At 39.0% G+C, this 24,863-nt stretch overlaps 1 protein-coding gene across 1 annotated transcript; it reads right to left on the reverse strand.

Annotated features, from left to right (window-relative positions):
* Nucleotides 1-13,676: 13,676 nt before the first annotated feature.
* Nucleotides 13,677-24,345, reverse strand: CAMKV (CaM kinase like vesicle associated; the record flags this gene model as incomplete). The annotated part of the gene is made up of 10 exons (XM_081317092.1): nt 13,677-14,033; nt 17,822-17,909; nt 18,213-18,291; nt 18,646-18,782; nt 19,060-19,135; nt 20,144-20,264; nt 20,626-20,764; nt 21,301-21,375; nt 22,313-22,444; nt 24,251-24,345. The coding sequence occupies 10 exons, from the start codon at nt 24,343-24,345 to the stop codon at nt 13,677-13,679; spliced, it is 1,299 nt and encodes a 432-aa protein (XP_081173218.1).
* Between the last annotated feature and the right edge of the window lie 518 nt (nt 24,346-24,863).

The raw sequence follows: 24,863 nt of genomic DNA on the forward strand, positions 1-24,863 counted from the left end.
TATTTTTAATGCACGTTAATGCAGCTACTTTGTCTGTTTTAGCCCTTTTAGCTCCCCCCCTCCAGAAAAAGGCTGGTCTTAGCACCCAGGGATACCTAGTGAGAATTAGACATCCCAGGTGTCACGCTAAAGACTTAATTCTCTCCCTTCCCTGTTAGGTGAACTCTGTTTCTGGGCTAGTGTGAATTGGGACGGGTGGAGGAAGTACCGTAGGTCAACTTTAAGATATGTGAGTCCCAATTCCCAGAATTCCCCTGCAAGCCAAAACTGAAGTAACTAAGTAAAATTCTGTAACTTGAAAATGATGTCTTGTGACTGCAGCTGACCTTCATAGTACAGTGGTACAGCAATGTGGCAGCACTAAAGCAGCGACAATCCCCCCTAAACACAAAGGTTGCATCATTTGTGACAATTGATAATTTGGAAGAAATCGTGAATCTACCATGGTTCTATGTAAAGAAGTGGACTGTAGACTCTTCAGCCCCTATTTGTTATACTGTATATTGTATTTGGTGGTATTTGTTGTGTATGCTGGGGACTGTCAATCACAGCAAGTCACTAAGACCAACAGGTGGCGCCAGTCAAGGCTCGGATTGGCTGGTCAGCATTCGGCGGGAATTCCAGATGTGGGGATTGGTTTTGGGAATGTACCTGGCTAGGTATTTAAGGGGGCTATGGATGGGCTCCATTGTCCTTTGTTCCTGCCTAAACACAATAAAGACTGTTGCTGTGAATCCTGTCTGTTCCTGTCCGTGTGGTCCTGACAATATACAATAGTATTATGGTGATGGAAAAAAATACAATTCTTACAACAATTATTTCTGACCATAAACATTTTCACTACCTTATAGAAGATTTGTCCTGACACACCAGTCTGCTCTATTTTTTTCCCAAGAATGTGACCAGATATCCATAAACCCAACTCTACTGAGGTAGAATTACCAAGTGCAAAAATTGACTGTTCGATAATAGAAAAACAATGCAGAAAATAGCAATTCTGCTACTATCTAGTGATCATTTGGAATTTTGCAGTTGAAATCATGTAAATCTAGTGATATTAAAATAACTTGATTCAGTGTAAGATGAATTTACTAAATGACACATTTATTTGTGTTGATTGACATAATGTAGCCTTTTTACTATTACAGCTTATTGCTTCAAAATTAGCAATGACTAGAAAACATATAAATGACTGGATCTATGCAATGTTTTTATATGTTATTTTTATATGCTAATTGAAGATGATTACTAATTCTCTATTTCTTATTACTTCAAAATTCCAAGCTGTTCAATAAGAAATGTAAGGAACTATTGGTAGAAAGTTTATTACAGTCAAGAGACCCAACATGAAATAGATAGAATATAACAAACCACAAATATTTACCAGTATAAATATTCAATATTGTAACAGAATTCATTAATTCTTAGCAGCTTCACTACCTGTGCCCCAAAGCACTTCTGTTCTGGACCTCACAATAAACTTTATCAGTTTTTTAATGTTATAGTTTCTTTACTGCAAATGTATACGTAGAGTTTACATCATAGTTTAATCACATTTATTTGGAAATAAGTCCATGTTATTTTAGTGGCATGTGCTTGTAGCAAGGTAAGTATGGAGAGTTAAATTTCTGCAGAATAGTCCTAAGCAAGCTTAGTCTATACATAAATTATTTATTATTTATTTTAAAAATATATCAGCTGCCTTTCAGGCTTTCAGTAGTTCATAAAATGACAATGATATGAGGTCAATTCAGAAATAAATCTATGTTTGAGCATGTGCAAGAAATAGGCGGGGATAGCGACACCTGTCCTATGGCGCCGTGCACAGTAGTTCAGTAGGCAGTGAAGAGCGGAAGGAGGTTATGTTGCAGTTGACTTGTCTGCTACATCAATTGAAAGTGAACCCTGCCATAGAAAATCCCGTCAAATGTGAAGTGCGTGCAGTAATACAATTCCTGTGTGTGACAAAACTTTCGGCAGCTGCAATTCATTGCAAACTGTGTAATGTTTACAGACCAAAAGTGATTAATGAAGGTGTCGTACGTCAGTGGTGTTGCATGTTTAAAGATGGACAAACTGATATGCACAATGGAGCATGAAGTGGCCGCCCATCTGTAGTGAGCGATGAAGTCATGCAGGAAATTGACAAAAAGGTCTATGAAGTCCGTCGGTTCACAATATCTGCACTTTCTTTACACCTTCCCCAAATTTCTTGGACTGTTTTGTATGAGGTAGTGACCGAAAATTTGGGATACTGCAAGTTCTGTGCTTGTTGGGTACCAAAACTCCTTTCTGAAGAGCACAAAACACTGAATGGGTTGACAATGCTGTTACAGTATGGCTTCATTCCCAGGCAGGAGATTTTTTTTGCAGAAGGAATTTTAAGCCTTGTAAGACATTATGATGTGCCTCAATTTGAATGGCGATTATGTTGAAAAGTAATGTAAGGTTGTAGTTTTCCAATGTGTATAATAAAAGTTCTGTATCTGCGAGTGTCTGTCATTGATAACCAACTAAGCGTTTATATTTGAATTGCCCTCGTACAAAATTAAAAACAAATAGTAAAAATGAACTCAAACATGAAGACTGACATCTTTGTAGCTGGGGGGGGGGTGTTTAAAATTGTTTCCAATTAGCAGCCTATCCAATTTAGCAGAAAATTCTGAAAATAATTGTGATTTGAAATTTCCATCAAGGGGTGCCAATTAGGGGACTGTGTTATCCTATGTAGCAATGTAACAGATGTGAGACCACAAGGGGGGGGGAGAGAGAGAGAGAGTGGGGGAGAGCTATTCAGTTCCACAGCAACATGATTTAGATAAAAAATGATCATGTACGTATTTTGCCTCACTGCTGCTTTAACAACAAAATCCTTTTTTCAGTTTACACTTTTATTAGACAACTAACCTGAAGAAGCTGACATAATCCATAAAGCTTATTTGATAATAAAATTTATTAATTATTAATGTGCCATAAAACTATTTTTCCATCGTTCCTGAGAAATAGAATTGTTTTCCATGCTTTTTAACCTCTTATTAAGAGGTTTCCTCCAACTATCAAAGATAAAGTTTTTGACTATGGTAATTTTAAGATTTTCTTTTCTTTCTTTTTTTGGTTTGGGTTTGCTGGAGATCAATTGGAACGATCGCTAAGTGGACTAATTATAACAACATCTAAGTACATTTTAATGCCTCTGCAAATTTCTCAGAGGAGCCATGATCTGAATGAATGCAATGATAGTTGGACCAGGTGCTTTTCCCCCCAACACTTGGGAGAGAATAAATCTGCATCCCATCTGTGTCAATCTAAAAATAACATCAGGACAAAAACTCTTGGGAAATCTTCAGCTTTGTTAGGTGCTATATATCTGAATCTAACATTTTGCAGAAAATAAATGAATCTGATAAATTTAGCTAGATGAGATGGGCAGCATACAAATCTAATAAATAAATAAAAATAATAAATAAAATAATAAATAAATAAAAGTTAGCTAGAGAATAATTCTTCTGGAGACCTAAACTACAAATGTGTATGATATAGAGCAGGGGTGTCAAACTCAATTTCATTGAGGGCCACATCAGCATTGCGGTTGCCCTCAAGGGGCCGAGTGGGTATGGCCAGGGTGGGCGTGGCCTACTGGGTGGGCGTGGCTAGAGTGCGTATAGCCTACTGGGTGGGCATGGCCAACTCTACATCGTTCGCATCAAGGGTGCCTATGGGGGCCTGGGCAGGAGTGGGACAGATCTGAGGGTCTCTGGCAGAAGGAGGGTCTCTGGGCCAGGGCCAAGGCAGTGGGGGCCGTTCCCTCACTGTTTCCAGGATGGCTTCGCGGGCCACATGAAACCACTTCGCAGGCCGGATCCGGCCCCCGGGCCTTGTGTTTGACATGTCTGATATAGAGGAAATGATCAGACTGTGCTATAAAATTTGACATTTCAGAATACAATTTAGAAAAGAAATTGTTTTTTGGGGGTACTTGAAAATTGTGGATGCTGATGGCTTCTTTCTTGCTGTGTCTTGTATACTGAATAAAAACAAGAACTTTACTGTCCAATTTATATCTTATCAGAAAGAAGCCCCCTCCGCCCCCCCAGTAGAGGCGAGTATCATCTGTGATAGTCCAATTGTCTACATTGCCTTGTAAACCAATGGCCACCATTGTATTTTGTAGTAAATGAGCCCATTAATTAATGCATTACATAAGAATACATTTTAAGTCCACTGTCAATCTATTATTATGGGATGGGGAAAAAGTTTCCTACTGATATCTTTGCTAATTCCTATGGCATGGAAAATAATTGTGTAAGTAAGAAATATGATAGAAACCTTCAAACCCGGTAAGTTAGCAAGTGCATGACTTGACTCAAAGAAGGCTGGAAGAAGGGGCCCAGGATTTAAACCTGGGAATTAGCATATCCAGAAGACAGGATTCCGAAGTGCTATTAATTGCACTTATTCATAGATATGGCTTCCTTCTCAGCATCAGTAAATAAATATGTAAATAAAAATTCAGATCTAATTTTCTTGGAATGTGGAGTAGGGACAGAATTTAATTACCATTCTTACTACAAATTTTTGGTACCCATTTGATCAATTGATTTACTGAGTATGTCCTATCAGGTTTGGGTGGACTCTTAAGTGACCATGTAGATAGACCTTCTTTATGGTGCTCTGTCCTTAGCCTGGTCCTTTAGGTCTTCAAAGGTGCACCCATTGCCACTGTAATTAAATCCATCCACCTTGGTATTGGTCATCCTCTTCTACTCTTTCCTTCCATTGGTATCCACTGGTTCTCTTTGAATTAAAAAAGTTAAAATAATTACACTGTCCACTGTAGAATAGAAGCTTCAAGTTATTTATCACTATTAGCTTTCTTGTTGCCAAACAGCACATTGTAACATTTATAAATGTAACACGGGATAAGATTTTATGGACAAGAATCCACTTTATAAGTGTCACAAAATGTTGTTTTATCTGCTCCCTAGAATTCCCGTTCTTTGCTATTTTTACTCTTGTGGAGGAAACCAAGAAAACAGAGAAGCCATGCCAATTTTATGTGGGCTTTTTTGTTCTTTCCCCTCCTTCAGGATGGCTTTTATGCATATTAGCAATGCTGCACGTAATAATAGGTGAATTAAAAACAACATGCTGAAGAAACAGACAACTTGACAGGGCTGAATTAAAGAAATGGCAGTAAAATGTGTGGGCAGGTATATAGCAATTGAACTACTGAAAGTCACACGTTGTTGACTGTTCCTGTGTCCCCAGCTGCTTCCTATTTTTTTTTTGTAGGAAAGGATGCTGGGAGAGTAGCTCTGCAGATACTGAATGAGGCTGTTGGCTGCAGAGCTCTCCTGACTTCCCTTTCCATGGGGGAGCTGGCATCCCTTAGGGGTGTCAAACTTCTGGCCCGTGGGCCGGATGCATCATAGCAAAATCGCGCCCACCACATTGCCGGCAATGGCAAAAAAAAGTCTCGATATGTTGTGACACATCACGTGATGTTGCGAGTTTGACACCCCTGCCTTACAAGGATACTGATGGCAGAGGTGTTTCAAATGGGTACAGCTGCCCGTTTCACTTCCATGGCATAAGTGCTGCAATATTGAAAGTGTGTGTATGAGATTTTCACGTGTATTTAGTGGAATGTCCAAAACAGATGTCTAGAATGTCTCCTGTGACTTTAATGTTGTGACAGCAAAGCCATGGGTTGGGGAAGATGGGGAATGTTGTTACCTCCTGTGGCATCATAGCTTCTTTCAGACTGGACATGCCCAAAGGTGATATGTATCTAGTAGCTGCCTCAGATGAGGGTTGGCAATGAGATGAAGGCTCTTCACGAGGAAATGACCTTTACAATTAGTGGGGCAAGGTCATGCCACAGCATGCAGACATGTGGATCTTTCCTTTTGTTGTTGTTGTTGATTTTTGTTCTGTACCAGCCTGTTACCGGCCCTGCAGAAAAGGCAAGGACAACCCCTCTACAAACGGCAAGAGGCTGGAATTACGCCTGCCAAATTTATTCACATAAAACAGAGCAAGACAAGACACCAACCATAAAACACGAGCTAAGAAGCAGGAACAATCCAAGCGGTTGCCTTCAGCAAACCAGCCCTCCCACACATTCCCCTTAAATACAGTTCAGGGCGTGGCCTCTCTGTGCCTCCTTCCAAGGTGCCCCATTGCCTTCCTCTGTTTACTCCTGACTGACTGCCTCCTGCCACGGGCGTCCTTGAACAGGGCCAGCTGTGGGTCATCTTCATCCACGCTGTCAGGCTCACACAGCTGGGTCTGCATCGTGACCAGATGAGAGGGGCCTTGCTGGGGGCTCTCATCAAGCTGTCCAATCCCCTCAGCAAGCTCTTCAACACCCCCCTCCTCCTCCTCTGAGTCGTCCGACCCAACTGCCGAACCCACAGGCTGACCCTGAATCACAACAATTTTCCCCTTTCAGTGCAGTTTTCTGTATCCCTGAAAATCAGTTCTAGGAGTTGGGAAACAGTACTCTGGAACTATAAAGGAGGGGGAAATTCAAAACAAATTACATTTTGGCCAGAGCATTTTGAGCAAAATTCTGTTTGGAGGTGTTCCTACTACTAGTGGAAACATAGAATAACATGCAAACAAAAACAGACAGTGCAAAAGTAGAAGTTCTCTCAAGTTTATTCTTTTTAGGGACTTTATTTTTTCAGTGGTACAGTGCAGCAATTACACAGGAATTTCTGGGTGGCTGTAGTTGAAATAAAACAGTTTCATAGACTGAACTCAAACATACAAACATGCAACTACTTGTGAAAGGAGGAAAAAGGAAAAATACTGAAGACAGGAACTGAGGCCGGAAGGTGGCTGAGAAGGCCTTAAATTGGGGAGGTCAAGTCCATAGATTGTTCAATAAAACCAAATTCCCTTTCGTGTGCCTTGTGTGGAATGAGGGTGCATCTACTTCATGTGTGGAATGCCACTTGTTTTCCTGACACAGGAAAACTTTTAACAGATCTATAATAAGCAAACCTTAAAGCAAGGGTGTCAAACTCAATTTCATTGAGGGCCGCATCAGCATTGCAGTTGCCCTCAGGGGCCAGGTGGGTATGGCCAGGGTGGGCGTGGCCTACTGGGTGGGCGTGGCTAGAGTGCATATGGCCTACTGGGTGGGCGTGGCCAGCTCTACATTGTTCGCATCAAGGGTGCCTATGGGGGCCTGGGCAGGAGTGGGACAGATCTGAGGGTCTCTGGCAGGAGGAGGGTCTCTGGGCCAGGGCCAGGGCCAAGGCAGTGGGGGCCGTTCCCTCACTGTTTCCAGGATGGCTTCGCGGGCCACATGAAACCACTTCGCGGGCCGGATTTGGCCCCCGGGCCTTGTGTTTGACATGTCTGCCTTAAAGAATCAGGTTCCATTACCCTTCAGATAAACCGATGTAGAAAGCATACAACTGCACGTTATTCTTAAACCCAGATTTGTATTAAGAAATGACAGCTGGGCTCACACTTGTCCTTGTATGTAATTAAAGTGAGCCTCCCAGCAAGCGAGTAATGCTAAGCAGCAATTGGGTACCTAGCAAGTTCTGGTCCTGTCTTGGGCACAAAGCCAGCTGGATGGCCTTGGGCCAATCTCTCTTTCTCAGAAAGAGAAAGAGCCAAAAAAGGCTGCCAAGAAAACACTAGAGGAGAGTCATCAGAAATCAAAGTTGACTTGAAGAAACACTTTTTTCCTCCATTATGGCTGTGCCACCACTGATAACCAAATAGCTGATCATGTGTGGGCAGCAATGGCCCAACCCCACACCCACCGCTAACCTGGCATCTTCAACAGCAGTCCCTTCTTATCTGCAGCCAGTCTTGGTACACTACTGCTAAGCAATATATAAGGGATGTACAACTTAAGAGAATTAGGAGTTACCCATACTTCTGAAAGTACAGTATTATGCCACAAGTCATACTGTATAATTCTTGTTTTGAAATGATCCCACAGTATTCATGTATTCTTATCTGAGTTGCCCAGGCCCTAATCTAAACTGCAAAACTGCCTAGTGCTGAATGTAAGATAATAATTCCCATTTAAAATGAAGTTGAATCCAATCTAATATCTCATTAATTAATAGAGCAGTCCACCAGCTATTATTAAAAAAAAGCTAAAGTTAAATAATACTAAGTGGAGATGATAGAACTAAAAAATCCTTTATGGTCTTCCCTGAAATTAATGTGAATTATTGATCAATCAGTTTGAAATATCTAAATGAGGATTGGGTATTTATGAATTTCTGTATGTACAGCAAACTAGATATTGCTCAATCTATACTCTTAATTTACAGCAATCTTGTTTATACTATAATGCATTTTTAAAATAATGAATAGAAAGCAGGTTTATATGCTTCTAAATAAAGATAAATATTTACCCAATACAAAATTATATACGTATATAAAAACCCACTCAAGATATGGGAAACAAGCTGTGTGAAAAAACAGTGAAACTGCTTTAGCCTTGAATAAGGATGTTATAGCTCAGTAGCTGAAGTACATTTCTGAGTACTCTACACCATTTTCATTTTCAAAATGGTCACACGTGGGACAAATTATGACCATGTCTACCGTAGGTTCCATTGTCAATATTGGCAATAGTTGTTACAAGGGGGCCAATGTTGAGATTCATCATAAGTTAAACAACTCTGTTTCACATTCAACGGTAGAATTAGTGTACAATAGAATACCACAGCAGATCTAAGAATTTGTCTTACATCTAACAGTCTTACAACAAACAATAAAGATCATAACCTGTTTTTTCCTTAGATATTTTTCTAAGAGATGATAACAACATAGTTGTAAGGCTGTCTTTTAATGCTGCATCTGTAATATATATGTGTGTGTGTGTGTGTGTGTGTGTGTATATATATATATATATATATATATATATATATATATATATATATATATATATATATATATATATATATATATATATATATATATATATATATATATATATATAACACACAGAGAGAAAGAGAGAGACAGAGACAGAGAGACAGAGAGAATGGGACATATGGATATGTATAGAAAAATGAAGATATATACCTATGACTAATCATAGGTTTTATTTATCAAGTGCATGTAATGTGAAGCCATAGTAGCTGTGTTTATACACTAATCATACATAAATGAAATGATTAATTTCTAGGCATTTCTTTTTCCAAAGCTGTTATTTTAGTCAGAAAAACCATTTTAGCTGCTCACTTTAGCAGTCATATGGCACTCACAGTTTCTTTTGGAGAAAAGAAACACCTATGGGGGGCTCAGGAACTAACTTGAAGCAGGAACAAATGTTTATAGTTCTTGGCTATTGGTGGGTTATGCCATTATGAAAGCTTAGAAGACAAATTGGTGAGACTCCTTGGACTGTTCCTTCCACTGTATCAGCCCATGTGGCTTCCAGCAGCTTCTTGGTTGTTTACATTACTTTGTCAGGCATTTGGCTGCAGCATTACAAAAAAAATTATTCTGGAGTTAAGCTTTTCATATACGATAGGTGCTACATAATTTCTGGCATTATAAGCTCCCCAAACCTTGTATCTCTGTATCCCAAATAACTGTTACCAGAGGTATTGTCTCAGTTGGAAATCAAGATAGTTCTAAATTGAGATATGATGTTAGGAACCTGTTTTTGTTCACAAATGAACATATCAAATTCCAAGCAGTCACTGCTAATGCTTTAATATGGTTTTGGGAATTGTGTGCTATGGAAACCTAACAACTTTGAGAAGGCTGATGTTATAGAATTGCATTTTTTTAAACATAAGGACTGGGTCTGCATGTGCCACTAAGTTGTGTTTTTGTGAATAAATCCCAGTTGGGTAACTCTGCATATGTCAAGCCATGAATCATATTTTACAAAACACAGTAACGCGGTCCACACAATATGCTAAGCTAAAAAACTGTATTTTGGCATAACGTGGTGCTTAAACTCAGTCAATAAACTATGTAAGTGAATCAGATTTTGTCTAAATTTTACAGGAGAAGCCCTGAGACTTCATGGAATTTTACAATGGGAACTATAGCCTAGTCTGCTCTACAGGGGGTCTACGACAACTCGCCACAGCCAACTCACTGACCACTGCCAACTTGCTGCAGTCAATTCGCCATGGGACAACTCGCTAAGGGACAAGAGTTACACTAATATTGAAGAATAGTAGAATAGAATCATTAAAGAAAGGATGCCAAAGGAGGGACAAAATGAAATGTGAATGACAAAAATTAAATTAATTTTTTAACTGTTTTAAATAATTATATTGAATTGTTGAATTGTCCCATAGTGAGTTGTCCTAGAGCAGGGGTAGGCAACCTCGGCTCTTTTATGACTTGTGGACTTCAGCTGACTCAGGAATTCTGGGAGTTGAAGTCCACGAGTCATAAAAGAGCTGAGGTTGCCTACCCCTGTCCTAGAGCAAGATGGCCATGGCAAATTGTCCTGTGGCGAGTTGGCCATGGTAAGTTGTCTCATTCTGTCTGTAGATGGACAACACTGATCTTCCTCAAAAGGATCAAAACTTGTCTGTGTAGCCTTGTGTGGGGGATATAGAGGCCCCAACAACCATGGGGCTGGCTGGTCCCATGAAACCTTCCCACACTTGTATTAACAAGTGCTAATCCCCCATCTTGGAATTCTTCACCTTCTGAAATTTTTCTATTTTATAATTTTAAAACTTTTAATCCTAAATTATTCTGATTTTAATGTTTGCTTTTATTGATTATATTGTACATCACCTAGAACCCCTTTCCAAGGGAGATGGGCAGTTAAGAAATATAAAAAACAAATAAATAAACAAATATGATATAAAAAAAATCCATGTGGGGTCCATCTCCAGAGGTACATGTGCATAAAAACCTTAAGCCAGTTTTCTGGGTCTGACCTGTACAAACATCTGGGATTAGCAGAAGCAGTGACCATACAGGATGCTGGTTCTATGCTCAGGGCTGAATCAGGTATTCCATGTATTGCCAAACAGGCCTAAAAGCTACCCATGTATCAAAAATTAGGAGAAGACTTTTAAGGGGGAATCATATGATGCACTTGCAATTTCTTATAATGTTAAAAGTCTTATGAATATTCTGTCCTCCTGCCAGGAAGGAACAAATCTGGGACATGGGATTCTGTGATATTGAGATGTCAAATGTATGGCATGTTAAATATGATCAAAACTCTTAGTTTCTTCTTTGTCTATGAATTGGGTTTAGGATGAACTGAAAAATGGCAGAGATGACATGTTTTCAAGAGGGCAGTTTTGCTTGCAAGAATATCAGAGTATCTCTGTTGACAAAAACAACATGCTTTTCCTGTTAAAATCACAAAATTTATCAGACTTTTCAAATGTATACATTGTTTTACACTTGTTGCTGTGTTTGTCAATATGACTTAATGCAGTGATGGCGAACCTTTTAGAGACTGAGTGCCCAAACGGCAACCCAAAACCCACTTATGTATCGTCAGTGCCGGGTGGACATGGCCCATTGGGTGGGTGTGGCCCATTGGGTGAGCGTGGCTGCAGTGGTAACGGCAGACTGGGTGGGACTAAAAAGTTCGATCAATCAATTCCAACTTTGTGAGATCTTTTTTTCCCCCGCGAGAAGTTGAAATTGATTGATTGATTGAACCTTTTTTTGCACATGGTGGCAGAGGCCTAAAGGAAAAAGGGGTTATAAAACCCAGCTGAAGGCCTAGGACTGGAGTGACCGTGTGTGCCCACAGAGAAGGCTCTGCGTGCCACCTGTGGCACGCGTGCCATAGGTTCGCCGCCATGGACTTAATGCATACACATAGGGCAAAGCTGTTGGACTCCTAGACAGATGCCATGTCCATGCCATTCTCATTTGTTTACAGCTGAAAAAATATTTGTTTATAGACAGGAATTCTGTATAAAATTATTAATATTTTATATAAATTCACAATAATTTTGAAAGTAGAATGTTATCTTCATCTCTGTTAGATGGGAATTAGCAGTAATTACAAAAATTGCAATGTTTATTCTGTCTCGGGAATGTTAATTTTTGGAATATAGAATATCACTTTCAGGGTGAAAGAGAAAAAAGAAAAAAGGAGCATATTCATTTGTTATTACCTATTGGCAAATTAGTTCTTTGCCTGGTGCACTTTAGGAGTTTTTTTTTCTGTGATTAGTACATATGAGTGTAACCTTTTGTACCAACACTGCATGTATCTCCTGATCCCTTTTTTTTCTTTTTATATGTTCTGCCCCACAAAGTTGTTTGCTCCTGTAAACTATCATCAGTTTGATTTTTGAAACTCAGTTCCACAGAAAAGCTGTATTTCCACCTCATAAAATATTGGCGTTATGGAAGGTATTTAGGTCCATCTAATTGCCTTTACTCTACCCCGAATTAAGGGATTGCAGGTTCGTAAAAAGGGAGTTTACTAAAGGAAGTTAGTAGGTGCAAAATAAAAATTGTGATTGCAGAAATTATTCATTCATACAATAAAAGTAGAGAGCAATATTAGCAATGCATTCTCACTTGCATTTGGTCTTTCTACCTTACACTAACCAGCCTGTTTGCAAGTGATTATAATTCTTTCATAATATAAAAAAGAACCCCTATGAAATTTATTAGTAGAATTTGGTCAAGTTGTGATCTATTTGTATTTGCTGCGATGCTAATTGGCATTAATTCATGTTTCATGTATTCTAAAGTTGCTCTTACTCCTATTATTACAACTATTGCTAATAATCTGGGCTTCTGTATTCCAGATTTACATAATCTATAATTGTGCAACATAACTGCTTATGCTGATTCCTCAGGTAGTAAATCTAAAGTAATATCATAATTGTATTTCATCTTCATTACCTCAGCCTACTCATATGTAATATTTAAACATTTCATCTGTCCACAGGAAAAGACTCAAATAATCAAACTATGAAAACTCTCTCTCTCTCTCTCTCTCTCACACACACACACAGACAAAACATACACACACAGACACATACACAGAGAGAGCGCATAAAAATACAGCAGAAGTTCTAAATAGCAGCTGAACATACAAATTCTGTGTATATTTTCTACTGAGTAATTATGGTGTAGTATGGACTTATGTAATACTTAATTAAAGTTAGCAGTTTTGCAAGGATTTTGATTTACTATGTCCCTATGGTATAACAGATAGGTCAGCTGAAGAATGTGGTTTCTGTGTTTCATCTGCTTGCCTCAGCTTCTTCTAGTGATGCTCAAAGAGCGGAGAAATTGGACAGTGAGTGAGTGTGTGAGTGACTGGCTGAGGGAATGTCTGGGAAGATGGCAGTCTTGAAAGTGGTCTCAGGAATGCATAAAATAAATAAAAGTACCCTTAGGATGGTTGTACTTACAAAACAAATAAAATCCACTAATGAAAAAGAAAGCAAGAGAAGAAAGGGACAAGGGATGAACGAAAGAAATTCATGCAGTGTTTGGGCCTCCACAGCATCTGTTTGTTGGAGCCCATCAGGGTCACTCTGGATTGTGTCACATAAAAAATAGAAACTCTGCTGGAGAAACACAGAGTGAGACAAACTGACAGCCACACACAGAGGGAATGATTGGGAAGCCAGGACACTTGGAGGGACCATGCCGGTGATTATTTACAAGAGAGATACAACACAGAGAGGTACAATCCTGCCCTTGCTTGGCACCTCTCTGACTCAGCCAGTCTCCTCATTCCAGGACTCGGGGGTGGCACTGGGGGCAGTGGTTCCTTCCCCGTTGCATGTTGCTGGACCTGCTGATGTCATTGTTGATGTTTCTGCTTTAGTTGCTGGAGCTGTGGATGTTTTACCCCCTGGGTTTCCTTCTGCAGGGGCTGATACCACTGTGGCCACCTGGGCAGCTTCAGTTGTTGGAGCTGTGCTATCTGCTTCAGGTTTAGCCTGCAGGGTGTTGTTGGGCTGTGTTGTAGCAGCACCATCTGTTGTGGCAGCAGTGGGAGGGGTTGGCTTGGCTGCATCTGTGTGATCTGGTGCTCGGAGTCTCTTCATCATTGTGGTCACTCGGACAGCTTTCTGTGGGTTGCCAAGAGAAAGATGGTTTTGAGATCTAATGTCTCCTTAATGTTTCATAATCCCAGCTCAGAATACACAATTGTACAGACCTCTTGGCTTTTTTAAAAAGAGTAACCTTGATGTATTCATACTGGAAGTTCCACATTTTATTTTTAAATGTGCTGTCAGAGTCCGTGACTGCAGATAAACACTTGAGAAAAGAATGGATCTATAATAGATCCCAAAGGGTAAAAGTATCAGAAAGCAAATAACAAGGTACGACTAATGTATCGTGATTTGTACTTTATCTGATGATGATTAATCCAACTAGCAGTCTTTAGAAATTGCCATTTATGGCTGTCATTCAATTTAAGTTTTTTAGATACTGTTTTTTAAATCATAAAGGAAAGAGACAGGAAAATTAATATTAATACAGGGATTAAAGACATTGATTTATTGAGGTTAATAAAAGTCAAACAAGGAATAGTGAGAAATAAATGTATATGGAATATACAATTACTATAAAATACTTAAATGCATATTTGTGATATTAAAAAGTATTAGTATCTTATCAGTACCAGGTTAATTAAAATGCTTGTTCTACCAATATATTCTTCATGCCATTTAGGTGAGAAACAATTTATTTTAGAAAGTTTTGTACAATGTCTATGATAGTAATTTCCAGGGAAAATTCTCTTCAGAAATTATTCCAGTGGTTAATGAATTGATATAAAATATGAATGATTTCTTCACAAGAATAAAGGAGAGTAGACCCCAGAATTACATATGATTCCTGAAAACTTTGGATGCATTCCTCAGCAGGTTGTAACTTTTATTTTTAATTTTAATGTGATAACAGAGGAAAACAATTAAAATGTGGATAATAATCATGGGAGAAGGCAAAACTAAATGATTCCTGTATTTTACCAAGGAAACCACATGGGTAGACATGATAAAGGGCTTGCTGATGTAATGCTGATTAATGGGCCCTTCAGATGGGATGGTACTCAAAATGCTATTGAAGAAGTGAGAATTTTCCAGAATACAGCTGGTATTTTATGATTCTTTTAGATTAAAGTCTTCAGCTTATATATGAATGGCTGAGGTTGCCATTAAAAAAAAATCTGAAGGTGGAAAGTGGAAACATGAACCATAAGCATAAATTCTCAGGATTATCCAACATCAATTACATGGAAAGAGAGATGCTGGGTATTTGAGATAGCTTTAGAAAAAAAAAGAAATGTTATTGCTGATGCCCACTCATTTGAGAAATTAAAAGCATATTTCTCAAAAATGAATATGTGCCTCATTGTTTATAGAATAATAGAATAGCAAAGTTGGAAGGGACCTTGGAGGTCTCTAGAAAGGCCACTGATGGTGTAAATTATGTAATTCTGTGGAAAATCCTTAGGAAAATGGGAACTCTAGAACATGTATTATCACAGTATCACAAGAAGCCATATTCGTGATAAAACATAGCAAACTAGATGGGCTCTGGATTGGTAAAGAAAATGTAAAATACTGTAGGGTTTTTAAAATTGGAGGAAGAAACATCAATATCTTGTGTTATGTTGAAGACACTATGCCAATAGCCTAACGTGCAAATGATTTGCAAGCTCTAATGAAAGTCAAGGAGCACAGTGAAAAAAATGAGACTAAGAATAAACATAAAAAAGACTAGATTAATGACTGCAGATAAAGCAACCATCCTTAGAATGACAATGAAGAAACTGAAATAGTGGATAACTTCTCCTTTTTAGGGTTAAATAAATAAGCAGTCAAGAAATATATCACAAATTAGCATTTGGTAGGGTAATAATGAAGAAATATTCAGATGCCATGGCAGGCCTATATGGAATAAGGCAGGCAATGTTTTTCCCTGTAATATTCTAATAGTGTTAGAAAGAGTATCGATGCTTTTGAACTTTGATGTTGGAGAAGACTCCTGAGAATATCATAGGTAGCCAAGAGAACAAGCAAATGAATCATGGAAAAAGAATCAATTCAGTGTTCTTATTTGAGGCACAAATGATCTGGGTCAAATAATCATATTTTGGATATATTATGAAAGATATAGCTATAATTATCTCTGTAGTTGCTAAGTATTGACACCAACGATAATCTATATTCCATCAAAAATGTTTATCATTTCCTGCTACAACTTCAAGGCTGCATGTTTGTACTGCACTTTGTGATATAGAAGTTAAGCTGTGAAATGCAGTTTATATTTTATTTTATTTTATTATTTTTGTAATTTATTTAGCTGTCCATCTCACAAGTAAGTGATTCTGGGTACAACTGCAAGGGTACAACAAAACCAAAACAATAAATATTATTATTGAAAATATTAAAAATATTAAAAAGCTATAAAACAGGTAAATGAGATATCTATTTATCTAATTTATCAATCAGTTCATTAATTAACTAATCAGTTAATAATTAACTAATAATTAGTTCAAGCCACTCAGCAAGCTTTGTAGTTGACTGGGTTTCCAAAATTCCAGCATTCTTGAACTTAGTAGATTGGAACCATAACATCCAGATTTTCCAGACACAGTATTCTCTAACCTCTTTCCGCAGCAGGCTGTGGAAAAAGTTGTAGATCTACACTTGCAAAACATCCTAGGTGGAGTCGAATATGTAGATCCTTCAAACCAGTGGTGGGATTCAGCCAGTTCACACCAGTTCGGCAGAACCGGTAGCTAAAGTTTTGTTGCCCAAGCCCAGAACAGACTTCCGGAAGCAGTATCCACACAGAGAACCGGTTATTCACATATTTGAATCCCACCATTGGTTCAAACCTGGTATTTCTTAATAGTTTCTGATCAGATCATAAGGAAGCTTGACCCTGCTTAGTTTTTCAAGATCATCCAAAGTCAGCTAGGCGTTGCCAGCTAATCAAGCAAGTATAGTTTTCCATTACCCATTATCACACCGCAGGTAGTCCTCAACGTACGAGCACAATTGAGTCCAAAATTTATTTTGCTAAGTGAAACATTTGTTAAGTGAGCTTTGCTTGATTTTACAACCTTTCTTGCCACTATTGTTAAGTGAACCAATGTAGTTGTTAATTTACTGTAGCAACATGGTTGCTAACTGAATATGGCTTCCCCATTGACTTTGCTTATCCGAAGTATTGTGTAGTGGGTTCTAGACCGCATGGAAGACGCCAGGCAGAGGAGTACAGCAAGCAGCTCTTTTATTGTGGGTTACCTGAGTCCTTATATATACCTGGCCAGGTATCCACCTAGCCAATCCATTTGAACCTGGTATTCCTGCCGAGACATCGCCCAATCCGCATCAGTCCCAGTACAGCGCCACCTGGAGGTATAAGTAGCGCTGTTGCTATGTTGTCACCCAAACCCCATACACAACACGAAGGTTGCAAAAGGGGATCACTTGACAGTGGGACACGGCAGCCATCATAAACATGAACCAAATGCCAAATATTTGAATTTTGATCACATGACTACAGGGAAGCTGCAATGGTTGTAAGTGTGAAAAACATAAGTATTTTTTTCAAGCACTGCTGTAACTTCAAACAGTCACTAAAGGAACTGTTGTAAGTCGAGGACGACCTGTATTGTTCAGTTATTATAAGTATTGTGAGAAATGGATAAACTTATTTTGATTTCTTATTTATCTGTAGTGAAGTCTAATTCTTTCATCTAGATTTAGCCCTCTGAAAGAAAACCAACACAAGGATTTTCATAGAGACTGAAAGAAAAGGTTCTGGATGCATTTTCTCAAATTTAGAGTGAAACTGCCATAAGCTTTGCAAAAGACGGCCTTTTCTAGCAATACATTACCTTCCACTTTGCTCTGGCAAAGTTCTTTTCAATCTGAGCACATACGCCATCTTTTATATTCTTGTCTGAAGCTGCATTGCCAGAAATCCTAGAGACGAAAGGAAAAAAAAAATCAGCCAGTTATGTCACTTCATCATAGCCCCTTCCTAGTCTAAATGTCTTGCTTTGCTTACTAGCCTAGATCCTAGATCCTAAATGGGAAGGCTAGAGGCAGCAATTATCCTGCTCTCAGTACAAAACAATTCACATTGTAAACGTTGTGAAATCGGAACATCTTGAGCTGTTCCTTTCGAACATGGAGAAGTGGCACTTAATAACGTCCCTGTTCATCTTTCTTGGCATTCTATATCTTCTGTATTTTTTCCTTATGGAGCAACTATAGGGTTCTCACCATTCATGAGAGATAGCTTCTTCTGCTGTAATTCTCTGGTCTTGATCCACCTCCATCAGACGGGCCACTAGGTCCTTAGCTAAAGAAAAAAAAGGAGGAAAATGACTTTTCAATGACATCAGTGGGAGTAAAGATTCTGCAACACAGAAATTCTGAAAGGATTACCAGTTCATAAAAAATAATGTGTGTCTTTCAGCCCAAAAGAGATACTACACAGAAGTAATTTAGTATGACTGACTTCTTTTGTATATAAAAACAGCCTTGAGGGTCACAATCTTTTTGTTAAAAAATTGCCAGAAAGGTAGTGATTTGGGAGTATTGGAAATTATAATCCAGAGGGTGCAATCTCAGCTCAGCCTTATATTTGCCCTTAACATTTTGGGTTACAGTGTGCAACCTCTTTTTCTTGCCTCCACCATTTTCACAGCCTTACCTGCCTGTGAGATATCATCCCAATAAGGAGGATCAAATTCATAGTCTCCAGCCAAGATCTTGCGAAATAGGTTCTTGTCATGGTTCTCATAGTCATCCTCATCCATTTCCTCATAGAAAGGTGGGTTTCCCGACAAGCTACAGCACAGAAATAGGAGTGCAGATTAGAATACCTCTGAATATTCCTCTTCCAATTCCCAGCCAGCATGGCCAATACAGCCGCTGGTTGGTAAGTCTAAAAACTGCAGTTCCAACACATTCCAATACAGCTCACTGGCAGACTTATATAATCCTTTCATAGGAACTCTCTACTGCTTTTTCTGCAGCCATATTTTTCTCCTGATGTTCATTCTGTTTTATGTTTGGACCTTCCTCCTTTCCCTCCCAGTCATCAATATGATCCGTCTTTACTTACAGAATATACATGATCACACCAATAGCCCAGCAGTCCACAGGCCGCCCATATCGTTGGCGCCCCACCACTTCAGGTGCTGAAAGGACAATTGTAGAAGATCAGGACTATCCACAGGACAGGCATATGTTTCTCTGAACACATTACACATTACAGTGAAAATTTCAGTAGACAACATTTCAGGAAATTTATCTTGGCAGAGCTAAATAAAGAATGCTGTTAAATCTAACTTAATTCTATTTCAAAATATTATCGTGAGAAATTATAGAATGAGTGTAATGAAGAAGGTAATTAAAATCTTCCTTAGTGGTATCTTATGTTTCCATACATAATCATTTTGTGGGACAGAGATGGAATTGTGATATAGAGGTAAACTTATGTCCTTAAGCAGTTAATTATTTCGGAAACATTTAAAATCCATGTTAGGAGTCATTTGCACTCAAATCCTCTCTTTTTTACAGCTTACAAATTGCACATTTAGAGTATATATAATTGAACCATAATATCAGTGATGGGATTCAGCCGGTTTGCACCACTTCAGCAGAACCAGTAGCTAATTGTTTTGTTGCCCAGGCCCAGAATGAACTTCCAGAAGCAGCATCCACACAGAGAACCAGTTGTTCACATATCTGAATCTTACCACTGCATAACATATACATAAATCTCTGTGCAGAATGGTTTGGAATATTTGAAAGTTGCTCCTTATGTTGAAAAAAGTCATTTGCACTGAATCAACCATATTTAGAGCAATATTTTTGTGTCATAGGCTGCATTCCCAGTGAAAGAATCTGTAGGGACCACAGTGCTTGTCACTGATATGCAACAATATCAAAGATTAGTGTTTTTCCTCTCTGCACAAAATATCTGTGGCAAAAATGGGGAACTTGTGACGAAGCAGCAAGGCAGAAGGTAATACATATATGTACTGTAAATTGCTATAGACCAATAACAGGGAAGGAGTTTTATGCTTAGGAGTTTTTATAGGCATCTGATTGAAATAAGTCTATGACTAGATACTGGAATGTTATTTTCTGTTTCTATAGTTTATTCATTATAATGTTGCCCTAATTGCTGTACCGTTTCTTACCTAGATACTCAGGAGTTCCACAAGGTTCTTTGATGAGTCCATTCTCCAGCTTGGCTAGGTGAAAGTCACTGATCACAATCTTAGAGTTCTTCAGGCGGTTGTAATATACTAAATTTTCTAGCTGCAGAAACAGTTGAAAAGAGAATGACTATATGGATGAAAGAATGAAGAGGATAAAACTGCTGAACGGGAGCATTATTCCCTTCTAGACATATGTGTTAGTTTACATGCATGCTTATACATCTACACAATCACTTCCAGCTTCTGGCATGATATTTGAAATGGAAGTTTCTATCCGTTCCTTCAACTATGTATATATAGCATCATATATAGGATGTCCTTCTAAACTCGGGGGGGGGGGGAAGGAGCAAAAGAAGCCATTGTAATTGCTGAAATCAATTTATAAATGGAAGGAAGAGTACGTGTGCCATGAATGTATCACCAACAAGAGACACAGGCTAGAGGATGATGATCCGACTTGCCTTGAGATTCCTATGTACGATCTTCAGTGAATGCAGGTATGCTACAGCCTCCAAGACCTGCCTGATGACATTACTGGTGTCACGCTCAGAGTAGTACCCTTGGTCCAAGATCCAATCAAATACCTCTCGACCGGTGGCCCTATAAATGAGAGAATGGACAAAAGCAAGAGGGAAATTGGATAACCAAGATACTAGTTAATGCAAACTAGTTTTACAAACTGCAGTGGTATATCAGGAAAGCGGCTTTCTCATTTCACATCACTACAAATTAAGCTTACAATAGAGAATGAAACAAAACAGCCTCCTTTGTTTGAATCCATCTGATTTGGTACATGTTAATTGTCATCACAATAGAAACTTTCCCAGCATTATTTTACTGTAAAGATGACAGGGATTGAACCAGAGAAAACAGAAATAGTACTACTGAGTTATGGGCTTTCCCCGCAGTAAAAAGAAATTATAATATAATGAGAAGGAAGGTCCTTCCCTCCCCTTCTAGATGGTGCCATGAACATTTAAGGTGTTTCTGATAAGTGCCCAAGAAACCATGCTGTATTTTGGGATGGGGGGAGGGAAGGGCAAGGCTTAGCATCATAATCCTACAGCCATGACAGCAGGGAGAAGAGAACCCAATGGATCATTTTAGGAGTTTAGATTCATGCAACACCTACTTACAGCTCCAAGAAGAGGAAATACTCCTTCCGGGTAACATATACATCCACCAGTTGTAGAATGTTGGGATGCTTTACCCTGTAGGAAAAGAGAAAAGCTACTTTGAGTGTCTACTATCAGACAGAAATATAAAGCCAAAGTCAGATATCTGCTCGGTCTTCTCAAGAAACCTGTCAAGTCACCTTATATTCTTTTACTACATTTTAATTAGGATGTTATATCTCGCCTAAATCTGTTTTGGCATAGCTGAAGCCATACAACTTGTTCCATTATTCATGGATACAATAAATACTGTAGAATTCTGTTGCTTTTATCATACGCAAAATGAATGTGACTTGCATTGTGATGTTGCAATGCTACTTTCATCAGTCTGACATTCCCCCCCCCTTCCCTCTGATCCCTGCAGAAACTGTTTCCCCTTTCTGAAAAGTATATTTTATATTGAATCCTTTCCGGAGCATGTCAGTTCCTTTAATTCTGCTTTATAGTATTAGCTTCCAAGTATTTTTCTCATCTGTGCAATTGTTTTTGGAATCCTCAGTTTATCAACATCTATTCTGAAATGTTACATTGTGTGAATTAGTATTTCTCTTATGCTAAGGTGAATGTGTCTCTTCATGGGGATGTTTAGAATGGGGGATGAATAGCAAGGCCAAGGGTTCTGACCAGTGGTGAACATGCCTTATGCACCCAAAATCAGGATGCCACCATCTGGTGGTGGTGGTGGGAATCAGGAGAGAGGCAGGTTAGGAATTGACAGTATAGGACAGTATACATATTCTGCTGATGCGGTTTTGGCTGGCTCAGGGACAGGTGGCTGGCACTTTAAGTGAACCCTGAAGAAAGGGGCAATCACTGTTCCTGAATAACTATTAGAGTTAACTGTAGCTGCATTCCATTTAGACAAAGAATTAAATTGAACATTTGTAGCTTCAAGGGCTAAGCAAGCGTAGCAATAAAGTAGCTGAGGAAGCATAGATTCTAGGATCTATTGGAATCAACCTTCTCCACTCACATCTTCAGGATGATGATCTCATTCTTGGCTGCCTTTCGCACTTTGCGCCCATCTCTTTTCAGAAACTTCTTGCAAGTATAAAGCTTGCCTGTCGATTTCTCTTTGGCACGGAATATCTCACAAAACTCCTCTCTGGGAAAAGAACGCCCAACTTTAATTGTAAGTAGATTACATCCATTCGCTGAAGCAACACAATTGTGCAGCAGACAGGATAAACAGCTTAACTTTATGAATCATCCACTTCCCCAAAAGAGACAGAGGACACAAAAGTATTATTAAGTGCATATTGGCTGAGGATTGACCACAAGGGGCGTACTATGGAAGGACAGGAAAAGCAGAGGAAAAAAAATATTTGTCCATTATATGTATTACACATGTACAACATTATAAGTGTGTTTGCTAAAGTACCTATTATTCGCAAACTTCGGGAGACCTTTAAATTTAGCCCTGTCTCCCAGGATTCTGTATTTGCATTTACATGTTTTTTCATGTCGTCAGTTGTGTCACTTCTTGACCACAAGATATAAAACAAAAGATGATGGGGGAATTCAGGGGAAGGGGAAGAGTGCCACCCATATGTTCTAACCTAAATAGATTTACTAACTTAAGAGAGGGTTAGATGGTCCTGTCTTGTTTCAGACCAAACTAAATCCCCTCACTCCACTAACACTCTGTTAAATAAGCTAGTAATCGGGGAGTTAGTTAACTGTCTTCACTCCTGAGATGAGACTCATAAGAGATCACTCCCTCAAAGCACCTCTACCTCCTCTGTAGCTTTCATACTGCTCTCCAGCCACAGAGAACATGTGTGACAAATTGCAGAAAGGAATAGGTAAAACCATCTTTTGAGTTCACTCATGGTGGTGCCTACTCCAGTTGCATTTCTGTATTTTTAAAAATCTTGCTCTAAGGGGGGGGGAATAAAACAGGATAGGTAAAACATACAAAGAATGATTTATGGAATTATTTCCAACCCCTTTCCCAGCAGTGGCTATAGAAAATATTTGCATTTTCTTCTGTGTAATCAAGTAACCCATCTCTCTCTCTCTCTCTCTCTCTCTCTCTCTCTCTCTCTCTCTCTCTCTCTCTCTCTCTCTCTCTCTCTCTCTCTCTCTCTCTCTCTCTCTCTCTCTCTCTCTGTGTGTGTGTGTGTGTGTGTGTGTGTGTGTGTGTGTGTGCATGTCTGCCTGCCTGTCTTTCCCTTAGAAACTATGTACTATACAGTATATAGCTTGTGTGAATGGGGCTGGCAGCATAATTTCTGCTCTAGGTCACATTACCAGGAAGATGAGAGAGAAGTGCTTAGAATGGAATAGCTAAAAACATTATGAGCTCCTGCCCAACTATCTTGTCCATAAGGATGTACTGGATGAAGTCTAGTGCCTGACTTCTTTGCTGCCCTTTATTCCTCTTTTGGCTGTGACTAGGAATGGATCTCAGGTACCCACAACCCTCTTTTTACCCAGTAAGATTTAGGGTGACATGATTTCCTGCTGGCTTTTGGTTAGGGGAGAAGTACAGCAAAACAATTACGTGGCAAAGGTACTGGCATTCTCTGTGGTTCGTTGCCTGTACAGTCTACAGACAGGGAAGGGATGTTTGAGTCATCTGAAATGTGTGACCACAGCTTTCTTTTTGGCACAGAAGAGAGACTGTGACTCTGGGAAGTCATTCTGTTCATCTGTCCATCTGTTTTCTAAATTGTCATTTGGATCCCTGGTGGTTAAATATAAGTATAAAACCTGATAATCATTGTATTATTTTCTTATTCATGAAATATACAGTAATAGTAGTGCTTGCTAGTCTAAATTTTATCCAAAGTCACTAATACTGCATTATCAATCAATTTCTCCATCATTCCTTAAGAACATTGCAGAGAGTAGTAGAACACCATTCCGTGAAATTTATGAAAACTGCACAGAATAGTAGAACACTTACGTTTTGATTACCTGTCCCAGGTCATATCTGTCAGTCACCTCAGATGGCTGGTTATAATCCTTCTTATCTCCCAAGGTAACACATCCAAACGGCATTGCCAAGCCTGATACTGAAAAATAAGTGCATGGAAGGCTCTGAGTCATCATTCATGAATACAGATAATTTGAAGCACTTCAGGATCTTGATTGGGCATCTAGGGAGATCCACTCACCACTGCATCACTGAGCAAGCTGAATGTGAGCAGGTGCAGTTAAGACAGTCACATATGCTCAGATGTGGTTTGCAGTGACAGGCTGGTAAGCATTTGTCCATGAAAAGATTGACCCACTGTCCAAGCTCCAGTGAAAGAGATTTAATGTTGACAATGATTCAAAACTGAATGAAAACAAAAACCTGCCATATTGTAATGTCTTTAGTTAGGGCAGCAGCCCCATTTGGAATGATAATTATAAATCTCAGATCACAAATGGCATTGCTGGAAAACGTACATGCTGTCAAAATGATCAAAAAGGAGTTCCTCAATAAGACAACATTACAGGGTTTTTTTTAAGGTTAGGTGGCATGCATAGCCTGCTAAATAAAATTCTGAGAATATGTTGGCTTTTTTCACCAT

The sequence above is a fragment of the Vipera berus genome (assembly GCF_964194415.1).
Source record: "Vipera berus genome assembly, chromosome: 2".
In the NCBI taxonomy this organism is placed as follows: domain Eukaryota; kingdom Metazoa; phylum Chordata; class Lepidosauria; order Squamata; family Viperidae; genus Vipera; species Vipera berus.